General features: G+C 33.3%; 1 protein-coding gene across 1 annotated transcript; it reads right to left on the reverse strand.

The window, feature by feature from the left end:
* Nucleotides 1-197: 197 nt before the first annotated feature.
* On the reverse strand, nucleotides 198-13973 carry LOC108374676 (protein goliath-like). The gene is made up of 4 exons (XM_017630665.1): nucleotides 13081-13973; nucleotides 12000-12132; nucleotides 1922-1996; nucleotides 198-268 (listed from the first exon to the last, which is right to left on the reverse strand). The coding sequence occupies exons 1-3, from the start codon at nucleotides 13625-13627 to the stop codon at nucleotides 1951-1953; spliced, it is 726 nt and encodes a 241-aa protein (XP_017486154.1). The 5' UTR covers nucleotides 13628-13973; the 3' UTR covers nucleotides 198-268; nucleotides 1922-1950.
* Between the last annotated feature and the right edge of the window lie 298 nt (nucleotides 13974-14271).

The raw sequence follows: 14271 nt of genomic DNA on the forward strand, positions 1-14271 counted from the left end.
AAATAAAAATATATTACGATAACGGTGAAGATAATGGTGATAATGATGGGTTTGAGTTAACGCTTGTTTTCATTAAATTCGCTTTACATATTTGTGTTAAAAATCAAAGATATTTTATTTTTTTTTTTTTTCAAATTTCTCTGAACTTACCGATTGCTGGTCCTTCGTTTGTAGGTATCTAAAGCGTTGAATATAGTAGAATAGCAGCCAAACAAGTGAGATCACCATCAGCACAATGAAGGAGATGGACACGAACAGCACCGAAGTTCTAAGAAGTATATGTAATGAAATATTGAAGAAAAAAAATTAATTAATATATTTTGTGCACTTAAATGTGGTTTGAAGAAATCAATGCTTAATAAAATTTAGAAATTACATAATATTTAGAGAAAATTGAGAGTAAATAAACAATAAATAAAGGCAACATATTTACAGAATATCAATAAATATAATAATTTTATCAACATACGAATACAATAAGTTTAAGAGTAGAGCACTTTAATGCCATACAAAGCCACAACGAGGATTTTTACATATTAAAAGAAATAATAAAAATAAACAAAAATTACATACATTCAAAGCTTAAAAGTGTGTTTAAAAGTAAATTGAAGAAATATTATGAAATACATAACTGTGGCATGTTATTAAAACAACTTAAGTGACTTTAGAAAGTTTGACTTTGAAATAAAAAATAATAAGCTTCGCTTGAAAAACTTTATATTTTTTTATTAAATTTATAGTAAAAAGCGCGTTATTTTATTTTCTTATTTACACCTATGGCTAATTAGTCGTTGAAATAATGTTTGCGAAACAAATGCTTTAAGAGGAAAAAGTCTTATCTCGAGATAAGTTTCTTTAATAAAGTGCCACAGGTATGTATGTATGTAAGTAGATTTACACACAATTTTTATAGCCTATTTCCACCGAGAAAAAATCGTTTTCTGATTGTTTTCCACTAAGCCATATTTTGAGGTCAGAATTTGTCATTATATTTTGTCAAAACAGTGCAAAATCTGAGAAATTGAAATATCGAATGGAAAAGTACTTTTACCAGAATTCGAGCGAAGTAAATACATACTTCTCCTTTTTGCATTAAAACATTTTCAATATTTTCGTTTAATCCTCACACTGGAGATGCTTAAAATTTCCAGAGCTTAAGAGAACACTTGACTGCAATTAAGCGTTTGGTGAAAATAGGCGATTAGGGTGTAATATTTTATTAATCATAATACTCTAGGAAGATATTTTTAAATTACTGCTATAAATTTTAGGAAATTTAATTGTGTAAAAAATTGTATGTATTTAATTTTCACCTGCAAAAACTTTGGCATTAAGATTTTGTCGAAAAAAACCAGGTGAAAATTGTACTCAAAGAAAAGGAAACCAGTATTTAGTTAAAAATCCTAAAAGGTAAAATTTTGTTTTTGGTTTTAATTTGAACTGAAATTTAAGCGTCTTAGTACAGGGTGGAGATTCAACTCACATTCGGAAGTTAACTGGACATTTTTTGTAAAAAAAAATGGCAAGTATGCGAGTTAACTCTATTGTAAAAGATATTTTCATAATTTTAGCATTATTCGTTTTTATTTGTTGTGTGGTCTTTTTTCAGAAGTTAAGTATACATTTTTTGATTATTTATTTATTGTATAGTAGATATGTATATACAAGTTTATTTTTTATATATGTACGTACATATATAAGATATATGTAGGTATATTTTTCATTTCAAACAATGCATGAACTCGGATATGTTGTAGAACTGTTTATCGCATCACACTACTACATAACTAATACATTGTTTTGTTTACTTTTTTATTTTTTAAATATTTTTATTTTTTTTTTATTTATGTATGTAAGTATGTATTTTATTTTGTGAACTTTTGCAAAAACTCAACAAACGTGAACAACACTACGAACTTACTTTTTTATGATCTACAACATATCCGAATTTCATCCAAAATGTAGGCGGCTACCCTGTACGATTTTCTTGTAGTATCTAAAAATAGCATAAGGAAAATGCAAATACATATATGTATATAGGTATAGGTATGAAAAAATGCAAATTTTTCAGATAGAAAGTGACACTAGTAGTATGAGTTCGATTTGGGCTAATAAAATATAATAATTTATTTATATTTTTTTTTTTGATATTAACTTATTATACTTTTTTAGTAGCATAAATAGCTTATTACTAACATTATGCTATCATATTTGCATGAAGTCATTGATTAATTTTCGATAAGTCTTCTCGCCAAAATAAAGTCAGAATTTGCTAAACAACTTATGGACCTACTCGCTATTCCCTATTTTTGACCAGCTTCTTGGGTAGAAGAAGGTGTTAGGCCTAAAACTTGTTGAGGCTCCCCAAAACTTACTAGGAAAGATAGGATAAATTGCAGCAAACAAGTATTGGTAATCTAGGTACATCAACCGAGGGGTAACTCACAAATTGTAAATCTCACCAGAGTACTTAAACACTTTTACATTTGAACGAAGATAGTTGAAGATTGCTTAGAAAAACATAGCTATGATTAAGTGTCACGCAGCGTATGAATACTAGTATATTTTCAACAAAATTTACACACACTTGACCATTCTTTATTTCACTCTCTCTCTCACTCTCATGCCACCTTAAGACCTCAATAAAGCTATGATCAAGGACTGGACAACGGAGCATGGTCTATCACCGCACAAAATATACAGCGGTAAAAAAAACCTATGCTGATCTTAAAAGCATTTGAACGATGGTCGTTGGTTAACACCAAATGCTATCTCATCAAACCCTAAAATCATGCAACGACAGGAATGTATATTTACTAGAACGACAGTAATTCGCTCAACCCTTCACGCTTCCATACGAGTTAGAGTCGGGCTGAAGTATAGAAGTTGCAGTTAGCGGATAATAGAAGTTGACTTTGACCAAAACTTCGAAATGCATTTTCCCGACAGAAGTATCTGGGAACTTAATATCGGGTTGTACATAGCTGAGTGGTTAACGCTTCTGACTTTGAATATCGATTACGCAGGTTCGATCCCTGCTGAAGTCTAGAAAAAAGAAATAAATAACATTGTTAAACATGTTCACTTAATCGTTATAAGCTTTCCGCAATGGAAAATCACGTCACTATCACTCCATCATACAGAGGCCTACACCATCATACATTCAGTTATCTAAGCAATTGACATGTAATTTCCTTGTAAATAATGTTTTTCGTGATAAGTAATGTATAAAATAAAATTAAGCTATTAAGCAAAGTGCATACATATGTAAGTGTGCATGTAAATGGGCAATTCATTGTCGTGGGCAATTCGTTGTCGCTCAACTAGCGACCAACTCAAGAAACTTCCATAGTTGCCGCAATAATAAAAATCGCATTTTAAACCGGCGTAAAGTATGTAAACACTAACAAAATAACGACACGCTTTGTTATCATTTTGATGAGTTTTTATTTTTTATTTTAAGGCATTTTGTTTTTTCTTTTTCTCCTTTTTAGTTCGCACATCTGCCGCGGCTGGTGGGTGGGTGTTTGTTGGTTGAAAGCGCTAATTTTTATTCATTACCAAAAGTAACCTTCCAACACAATGGGGGCCAGCACAAATTTATGACGTACGTGCAAAGTATTTAAAAATGACTGACAGTAAGAAGTGAGCCATAAAGCGAACAAAACGCGAAATGTATTTAAATAAATAAAATATAGAAAAAAATATTCATGTAAAAAGTCAGATAAAAAAAAAAAAAATTCTTTGCGAATTTCACACATTGCGCCGCTGTTCTGCATAAAAAAATGTGTACATGTACTCGTTGAGCACCGCGCCACGCCATTCTGCGAGTACATTTAACACACGTGACAGGTGTGGCAGCCGTGCTACGCTAAGCTTAACGTTCATAAGCCTGTAAAAACTTTTAGACAGCTGCATGCCTAAGCAATTTAGTCTCATAACTGCGTTTTTTTTGTTTGCTTTTGTTTTTAAATACTTTCATACAAAGGCACAGCCTGCATGGCCACCACTTGCCACTTGGTCGACAGATAAGAATAAAAAAATTACTTCATCCTGCACTGCGAGTATTGCCGCAAAACAACTTCGTGTTAAATCCAAACCTAATCTTTATTATGGGCAGTAAAAATTCAATTTGTTTATGTTGTGCTGACGCTACGACATACATGTATATATGTATATACATACGTATTTCTTATCACAACAATAACAATAAAAAAAGCGACGCTGCGACAGTCAAAACAAGCTTCGCAAAGCAGACTACCTACAATGAGTAGTACCTACCCTGCAGGAAAAAGTTTTAAGTGTTGCCAGAAAATGTTCAACTTTTCGCTTATTTTTATCAAGAAATTTCATTCAAGTATTTGTGAAAAAAATCACGGCTGGACACATGGCGTATGAGTAACATTATTTCATGTTCATATATATTTCCGACAACAAATCCAAATTATCGAATTTGACAATCGTCAACACGAAAGAGATTTGTCGCAGCTTAGTACTTCTCACTACATTTATTTAGATAACTTTTTCATCTACAAAACGTCATTTCTTCCATCTTAATACGATGAACGAGCAACAAACCATCAGTGATATTAGCAGCGACGCACAGTGCGGCCGAAATTCAAAAGTGCGGCCGAAATTCTAAGATTTAAGAAATTATTCGAAATTTCGTACTAGGCGGTTTTCGAGGTCGGTAATTACGAATCCGCTGTCGGAATGGCAAAATTCGAAATGGCGGATCCAATAAGGCGTCTGGTAAATTTCGCGCTATTTAATTAGAATTCTTAGAAAGATTTTGAGTATGCATTTTTCTAGCGCAGTCAATTTTAGTGGCACAATGTGCAAGTTTGAAGGAGCTGGGACTTACCGTTGATTTTTGAGGATTTTTTTTTTTACAGTGCCATACGAAGTAGGTTCGATGATATGAAGAAAATTAGCAACACCTTCAACAAAAAAAATTTAAAAAAATCAACCACTTTATTATGCTTAAATTAAATGGGCCACAAAACTGCATACTCAAAATCTTTCTGTGCAATCTAAATAAAAAGCACGAAATTTTTACATGGAGGTGAAGCTGATATGTATAAGCGTGTTAAAAAAAAAAAAAAAAAAAAAGCAAAATATAAGGAGCAGAAATGAGCATCTGAGTTTTGTTTTATTCAATAGCTAATACTTTTCTACGTAAACTGCAATAGGTTTAAAGGCAGCATACAACAGCGTGTTGTTGCTGTTGCATTTAACAACTCAAGTTTTGTTAAGAGCGAAATACACCACACAAGCGGCTTGTCAAACATTCTTCAAACCTACTTTTCCCATTTCGCCATACACCATGCAAACATGACTCGTTCAAGCAAAGAATTTTAGTTTTCTTCCAGTTCGCAATGCTAAATATTATGGTTTTCTTTCATTTTCCTCTCTTACGTCCTTACTCGGTGAAAATTTCGTTGCGAATGAGGCGATTTTGCTATACACAACGCAAGCGGTTTGATCAAACATCAACATGGCGGCCAGAAAATCAAAAAATTTTGATTTTTTGCTCAAATTTCCCTCAAGCGGCTTGCCAAACCTTCAAGCACCCCCATACACAGCACAAATGGCTTGAAGCAAAGGGAAATTTCGCTTGGTTTGTCAAACCGCTTGTGTGGTGTATTTCGCTCTTTAAAATAAACGAAAAAAATACCTTTACATTTTTATTTCTTAAAAATGCCCGTTAAACTATTTCTTTGCACAAATTTTGTAACGTTTTACTAATCTTCAGACGTAGAATTTTATACGTTAATAACTTTTCGCTTTTTATTACAATAATGTTGTGCTTGGGAGAAGGTCACACTATAAATGAATATAAAGAGAGGACTTAGGATACAGGTCGTTACAGTGCACAGTTTTCGCTTCTTAAGTGATCTCTTTAGTCAACTCAATGTCAAAAAAGGCCTATCTATAAACTTTATTTTCTCGTATTTTGGCCGCACTTTTGGAATTCGGCCGGACTGTGCGACGCGCTAACTGTCAATAGTTTCAAATGATTAAAAACATATCCCGTCAAATTGAGAGATGGAACATTTTTCAATTTTGATCAGCATAATTTTCCGAGCAAGACNAGGACTTGGGATACAGGTCGTTACAGTGCACAGTTTTCGCTTCTTAAGTGATCTCTTTAGTCAACTCAATGTCAAAAAAGGCCTATCTATAAACTTTATTTTCTCGTATTTTGGCCGCACTTTTGGAATTCGGCCGGACTGTGCGACGCGCTAACTGTCAATAGTTTCAAATGATTAAAAACATATCCCGTCAAATTGAGAGATGGAACATTTTTCAATTTTGATCAGCATAATTTTCCGAGCAAGACAGTATGTTTTAAGTCCATTAGGAAATTCTTTCAGAGTACACCTAAAAATTGTGAAGATGATTTTCTGAATTGCGGGTTCTATCGAAAGCGTTGAGAAAAGAAAAATTTGAAAGACCTTCCCGACACCACCCAACCCCGAAATTTTGATATTAATACTGTGGGCTTAGCTCTGCGGTTGCCGATTTGCCACGCCCATCTCTACCTACTTCGCACACATTACGGTGGACATAATCTTCCATCTGTGTAGGCAAATAATTTGGAACTTTTTGATTCCCTACGTCTATATTAATCATCTAAGTGCCAAATAGTTCCTTCCAGCATGACGGTGCTGCGCGTGAAGCCAGCACTTTTTTGGTACGAACTTCTGGTGACCGTATCATATCAAGAATTGGGTCCGTCAATTGGCTATTAAATTAGTATTGAAAAACTATCAAGCAGCAAAAAATACTGACAACTTCCAGTCGGGAAACTGAAAACTTTCCAACAGAGCAGCTGCTAGATTTGTCACTCGGTTCATATGTACGCGTATCTTTGGGCTGCCGGTTTAGTAGGCAATTTTATTTGGCAATTCAGGTGAGCACAATTTTTCGTGATAAAGTAACAGTAGTAATCCAGGTGTATCATAAATTGTTATTGGAGTTATTTGTCATTTTTATTTTTACTATATACTAAACTTTTGTACTTTTCCTATAAGCCCAGACATTTTCAACAATTTCACCTAGCTTTCGCTTTATCTGATTTTGCTAATATTGTATGCATGCCCTAAATTTAGTTGAATCTTATCAAAGCCTATCGTAAAATGTTCTATTTTCGGGTTGATATCAAACGCTATAGATTGGAATATAGCCGAAAAATGGCGGCACGTGAAGTGCTACTGTTAATTGCCTACCTATTGCCTATTTAGGTACATATGAACTTTGCACCTCATTTCATGAGCGCAATAAAATTTTCTAAAAATATTTATTTTTTTATCGGCGATCAGTTATCTTGATTGCCTCTTAATAATTTACCATCAATTGTAGGACTGTTACTCTATGCTGCAAAGATACTACTAAGTAAGTACTTTGGTATATATGAACATGAAACCAATGAACCAATGAAACCAATGAATGGAGGCTACCGCGGATTTACTATGCATAAAATCGCATCAGGCAGACACTTTAGAGAAGAATCTGGAAACTCAAATCGGAACACTATAGAAAAATTAGCAGCAAAAAAATTTAGCTTCAGCTCATAAGGTTAAACTGACTTCAAATATGTTTAAGTATATATTTATATTCCTAATGTGATTTTTAGTAGCCATCGTCCGTTCTTAAGCATTACCGGATATCAAAGATATCAAAATATTGAACAGTACTGTAACTAAGGAAACAATTTGTAAACAACAAGTGAGCAAATTATGGCAAAAAAATATTTCTTGTCATTTTAAGAGCGTAGCTAAAACCAAAACATTTGTTATTATTAACTAGAAAAAGTAAGTAAGGCCGGCAGGCCTGAGAAGCCTCACATAGATTGACCACTTTCAAAGATTTACTAGTTTAATATACGACCATTGAAGCCTAATATTTTGCACTGTAGCCTCCGTTAAAGATCAAAAATGTACAGATTTCACGATGGGCGGTACTGCCATATCAGATCGATCACCGCAAACCCGGCCAGGAACTATAACCTTATGGCATACACAAATATCAAACTTTTCGAGATTAACTCTTTTTTGCTCCTTTGCCGAAAGCCAATGCCAAACAGTTTGTTTTCAAAATTATTCAGCCATATTATTTTTCAAACCACAAAACGTCTCCATGAACAGTAATGTATATGATTTTTTCTAATTATGGCCGGCGACCCTTCACCACAGGGACGAAGGAGGTATCAATTTCTAAAGAAATGAAAATGCAACTGATATGCAAAAAAAAAAATTTAGTACAAGATGTTCGAGTTAAGCCAAAATCCCTTGCGTGATCCCGCCCGCTGTGAACTAAAGTACTTAAAAAAGCAACAGAATTTGTCGGTTTATATTTCATAGAAAGAGTTCATTGTACTTTTAGGAATTGCAAATTTATTTTTATACAAACACATACATACATACATGAACAGATAATTTTGTGTGTAATCATATTTGCATGTCTTTTGCTTGCTATTTTTGCGCGCCGCCAGTTACTGAGCGCTATGCCAATGCACTGACAGCCGCCAGCATCAGCGGCTAAGCGTTGTGAGCATTTACTAAGCTAAGCGTTCATATAAATATGTGTATGTCTGTAGGTATGTAGCTATATGCGGCTAAATGCAACTCGGGATAATCTTAGCTGCTTATCACTTAAACACATTAGGAGTATTCTCACAGACTTGCAAAGCCCTTGCACGGTATACGGATGGTACGGTTTGCAAAGCTGTCCCATGGGAAAACCAGTTTTATCNTATGCGGCTAAATGCAACTCGGGATAATCTTAGCTGCTTATCACTTAAACACATTAGGAGCATTCTCACAGACTTGCAAAGCCCTTGCACGGTGTACGGATGGTACGGTTTGCAAAGCTGTCCCATGGGAAAACCAGTTTTATCGCTTAATGAAATTATTTAATTTTTGAATTTATTAAATTTAATAAAAATTAAATTTTAATAAACTTGTTGTACACGAAGTAATAGATATTTAGTCGGAGCTCATAAAATTACAAAAAATATTGAATTTGCAAAGTGATTAGATATGCAAATCGCATTAGTGTATTAGCACTACACTTTTAGCAAATATACATGCCAAGTATTTGAATAAATTATGCGCCAGAAGTGTGTATACATACATTTTAAATTTATTTACAGATTCGTAGATATTTTGGGCGAACGAACTTAAAATGTTTACTCTCAGCTGTGCTAAAATTGTAGGTCACTGCACTTGGCGTGAAGTAAATGGGCAAACAGATTCTTTAAACAAACATTAAAAAGTAAAAAAAAAACACAGTACATACTGCACTAAATTATTAGCAGAAGGAATTTTTCTTAACATATGCAAAATTTTTTATTTAAATTTTTCCGCTAAATTTTTATAAAAACATTGTTCATAATACAACAAAACACATAAAAATAAAATATCTAAATTTTGTGCAAAACTCAGAAAAATCAAAAGTTTGCAACTGTTTTATTAGATTTTCTACAAAAATTTTAAGTAAGTTTTATAGCCCATTAAATTTTAGTATAACAAAGTGCAAGTTTAAAGTTGATAAAAAAGCGCGCTAATTTTTGAAAAGTTTTTTTTCACGTAGTTTCTTCCTAACAAAAAAATTAAATTGGCGAACATACAAACTGCGTGAAACAAATTGCCAAAAATCAACGCGATTTGTTATCAACTTCAAACCTGCTTTTTGAATTAAATGGTCTGTAAAACTGCATACTTAAAATTTTTGTAGAAAATCTGATTAAAAATTTGCAACCTTGCATGCAAAATTATGAAAATTTCCCAAGTTTTGCATAAAGTTGAGAGAATAATTTATATTTTTTTTAGTATGAACTATATTTTTATAAAAATTAGTGGAAAAAATTAAAACAAAAATTTTGCATATAATGTGAAATGTTCCGTGTGTCTGTAATTTAGTGCGGCACGTATGTATACATATTTATTTTTATAAATGCATACATAGCTAAATTTGAGCTCAGTCAATGGCCAGACATACTTCTTATCTAATTGCTAAAGACTGACGTGCGCTTGTAAATGTTTACATTTAATATTCATTGTGCAACATTTGACCTTTTTGTTTAATTTTAAATGTGGTGCAACGTCATATATTTTTTGTTTTTACTTTTTGTCTCTTACGAGAATTCCTCGCATCAGCTTCATTTGCTTGCGCATTTGCTCATCATTGAAGTTAAGTTCGTATTATAATTAATGCAAGTATTTATAACGTATGCGGTGGCCATAAAATATGCTAATTTATTTTTAGAATAGCCGGCTGGCCTCATCAATGCATTTCATGTGTATAAATAAGTTATCTCCTAATTCGAAAATTTGTTTATTTTTGCTGCGGCGTCAGAAGGAAATCGTTGACTTAATTTCTTATGCAGCTCTATGCAAGCTAATGGTGGAATTTTTAATTTTTTGTAGATTTGTAAATGTAAATGAATTAACTTTATCATCATAAAAAAAACGAAGCAGAAGGATTTTGTAATAAAGAGGATGCTAATTCAGTCATATCTTGAAAGCGCTCGAAAATGGGCTCGAAGAGGCATATGTACGGCTGTGTCTATGAAAATAATAAGTAACCGCCTGATAAAGTTACGGATCAAATTTAACAAATCAAATCTAAGACGCTGCAAAGTCGAGAGCAGGCGGCAGAACGAGTATATAACGAATGGCGTCTAGTGGCGACTCTTCCTTTAGAGTGACAAGCATAATTGCGCGCCAGTTCTACTAAAGGCAGTAGGCTGCTTCAGCGATGTGTGAAAATTCCAGGGCAGATTCACGTTGGGTGATGCTTACAAGAACAAAGACATGGCAAATTAATTATGTTCAGCAATAATTTGGTCAGTGGTTTGTACGAAAAAGTCTGCTGCCAAGCTGAAACAACGCGGAAAAATATACGATCCACTAATTAGTATAAACGACCCCGAAATTTTCATCAGTCATCTGCTGAATTAAGCCAACTCTATTCACGAAATATGCATACTAAATGTTATCCTCACCACTGAAAAAAGTTAGCGATATTTTTTTATTGTTACCAAATCTTTTATTAATATCTATATTATCATTATTCGTAATTTGATTGTTATCGATATTTTTACTGTCATTAATATACCTTAACGTTTTCAATATTTTTTTCCGAACCGATTTTTTATCATTATCGATATTTTTTGTCTGTTATATTGGTATTTTGAATGCGGTTTTTTTATTTTTATAGGGCTTTGTAGATGTATTCATCGATTAATCGTTATCAATATTTTTTATTACTATCGATATTTATATTTATTGATATTTCTTAGAGTTTGAAATATTTTTTCCTTACCGATTTTTCATCGTTATCGGTATTTTTATCGTTATCAATATTTTTACCATTCTTTATACATTTATCGTTATCGCTATTTATTATCGACATTTGTTAATGCATTTATCAGTAGATTTATCGTTATCAATATTTTGTATTGCTATCTATGTTTTTATCTTGTGATCTGATGGGCTAGAGTATATCCAAAAATAGTGTACCTTCCTGAATAATATACATATATCTACTACTGTTAGGAAAGGGGTAGCAGTCTGATCAAAATTTACTTTACCCACTGAAAGCCGACTTTCCATCATCATTAGTTCCATATAAGCACCTGAGCGTAAGCACAGACACCACGCCAGATAGAATTATAAAAGCGAAATAAGGAAAGCATCGAAATATTCAAGTTGAGCTAGAAAGCAAGATAAAAATGTCCTAGTGTAGAAGTGAAACGGGTCCTCTGGAAACTGGTTTGAAATCAATATTTAATATTTGGCTTACAGTAGTATTTTGGAAAAAGACTGTGTCGCCTAAAACCACACAAACTTGTAACTACCATCACACTTTGGAGCATCCCTAATACATACGTTGTTCTGAGCTTATAACATTTTTATTTCTAGTAATACTAAATTACGCAAATGTACACTAAATAATTTAATAAAAAAGTATCATAAAATTTCCATACGTACTTGTTCAACGAATTCAGTGGTCGGCTACCAGAACGGCCTAATGTAATGGCGGCCTCCATTTCCATACCAAGATCAACGATTCGCGCCATTTGTAAGCCGATATCGAGATAAGTTATCACAGCAGTTATATCGCCTGGTTTAAAACGAAAAATTATTAAATATTACATATATTACTAAGAATTTGTATTGAAAATCTGAAGACAATTAAGTATGTTTTATTTTAACAATTTTTTCAAATTTCTTTATATTTATTTATTTTTTTTCACTCTAAAAAAAAACTTATTCTTCAATACAGAATTCTAGTAACAGTCATCTATTTAATAATATGCTCAGACAGCAAGGTAAATTGAGCGATTAGGAAATTGTATAAATTTTGCATTTAATTATGCTTTATTCACTCTATTCTATATTTTCATACCTATACTACTCATGGCATCGTGCACTTCTTTGAATTAAAAAAAAATTAATTTTTTTTTGAATTTACCGAAAGATTTGCCCCGAAAATTACTGTTTTTTTACATTATTCATTTGTTCAACTCAACTAATGATGAAACCGCAAAAAAGTCGTCAAAAATTTCACAAACATCAAATTTGAGGTTAAATTTTTAATTGAAAAAATTAAGAAAAAAATTTTAACAACAAATCTAAAATCTCAAACGAATGCTGGAAATCAAATCATTTAACAGAAAGCGGGGAGTTGAAACCAAAATCCACCCACAAAATTAAAATTGTTAGCAAAAATTTAAATTTGCTTAATTTTTAGCCAGAGCTAGTTGAAAACTTTTAAACAGAAAACAAGGATTCGAGACTAAAATCCAAACCACAAAATTAAAATCATTAGGTAACAAAAATTTAAATTTGCTAGATTTGTGGCCAGCGTTAGTTAAGGAGCTCCAAAAATGTTATAAAAGCCTTTCAGGCGTCAATTTCCAAATGAGTAAGCCAAGTCTTTAATGTTTCAGCATCAAAAACGTCAACTCAATTTAAAATTTAATTAACTCAATTTAACTAACCGTTTGAACATGACATAAATCTCACTCACACTTCCCTTCATTTCATATGTATGTATGTAGGTACTCACGTTTTTGGTCTTTAATTTGCATCTTCTCCAAAGTGTTGACTTGTTTATCATTATAGATGATCACCGCTACCGCGCCATGATCGCACACGTGCTTTACCTTCTCCTCAAAAGTGCAACGACCACGCCTCACCAATGCAATCCACTGTCGATGCGGAAATGCTGTGCCATTTGTGCCCAATATGTGCGGAGAGCAGGCGGTATCGTCCGTCACATTGCCCACGGCGCTAACGTGTACAAGTATACCTTGCCGATTGGCCACTAGACCCTCACCATAACGCGCCTTCTCCTCCGGAAATGAGACACGCTCCTCCATGCCATACTCATTGCGATAGGTGTAATTGAGAAAGGCATAATTGTAGAAATCTATAAGTATACGATCTTCGGTGGCGAGTATTTGTGTAGCGTTAGTGTTGCGAAAATAACGATCGAGATCCTGATTGGCGATGGACATAGCTGCCACAAATGTGGTGGTGGTGGTGGTGGAGGTCAAGCGTAGACCGCCGAGTAGAAGTAGACATGCGAGCAGCAATAATTCTTTGGAACACATTTTCGTTTGAGCTGCTATGGATGATGGCTGCTTTTCGATTGCTATTTGTTATTTTGAGGGGTTCTGCTACTTTACGATTGCTACACACAAACTACGTTGCAGGTTTACACTTTTTCCTTTCTTTGCTATACAATATTTTGCTACGTTTCTAGTATTTTCGCTGCGCTCGCGCTCACTGATAATCTTCGTTTAAACATTTGGTTAAAATCGTTTTTCATGCGCCGACACTTTTTGCTTTTTACGTTGACGAAATTTACATTTTACGTTCTAAAGTTATGCACCGAATTGTTCGTTCTCGTCGAAACACCGCTCCCCATCAAAGGCCGAAAGCGAACTGTAATGAGAAATTAGAATTATATTATCATTTGGGCCAAACGCGTATGTATGTACGTGCGCTACTTTGTAATGTTAAATAATTTTTTTTTTTTATCATAAAACGATCAGTCTACTGTTGTGTTGTATAGCATTTTGTTGTTTGTTTTATTTGTTATTTTTTTTGCAGTTCGTGCTGATAAGATTTCAATTTTGCTACACACATTTTTTACCTCATTGTTGGTACTAATTTGATTCGCATGATTTTGCGGCGATTGATTAAAAAAAAAAATCTAGAAAAAATTGCATTTTCGATATACTGTAAATTTGAA

Source organism: Rhagoletis zephyria, unplaced genomic scaffold (genome assembly GCF_001687245.7).
Source record: "Rhagoletis zephyria isolate East Lansing unplaced genomic scaffold, Rhagoletis_zephyria_1.1 Rzeph_scaffold_07996, whole genome shotgun sequence".
NCBI classification, from domain to species: domain Eukaryota; kingdom Metazoa; phylum Arthropoda; class Insecta; order Diptera; family Tephritidae; genus Rhagoletis; species Rhagoletis zephyria.

What these genes read in the sequence shown, in the direction of transcription:
- LOC108374676 (XM_017630665.1), bottom strand. Translation starts at nt 13,627, where the DNA reads ATGTGTTCCAAAGAATTATTGCTGCTCGCATGTCTACTTCTACTCGGC. An exon ending in GCAAATTAAAGACCAAAAAC is followed by an intron (nt 12,133 to 13,080) that starts GTGAGTACCTAC and finishes GTTTTAAACCAG; the next exon opens with GCGATATAACTGCTGTGATA. An exon ending in CCACTGAATTCGTTGAACAA is followed by an intron (nt 1,997 to 11,999) that starts GTACGTATGGAA and finishes TGCTATTTTTAG; the next exon opens with ATACTACAAGAAAATCGTAC.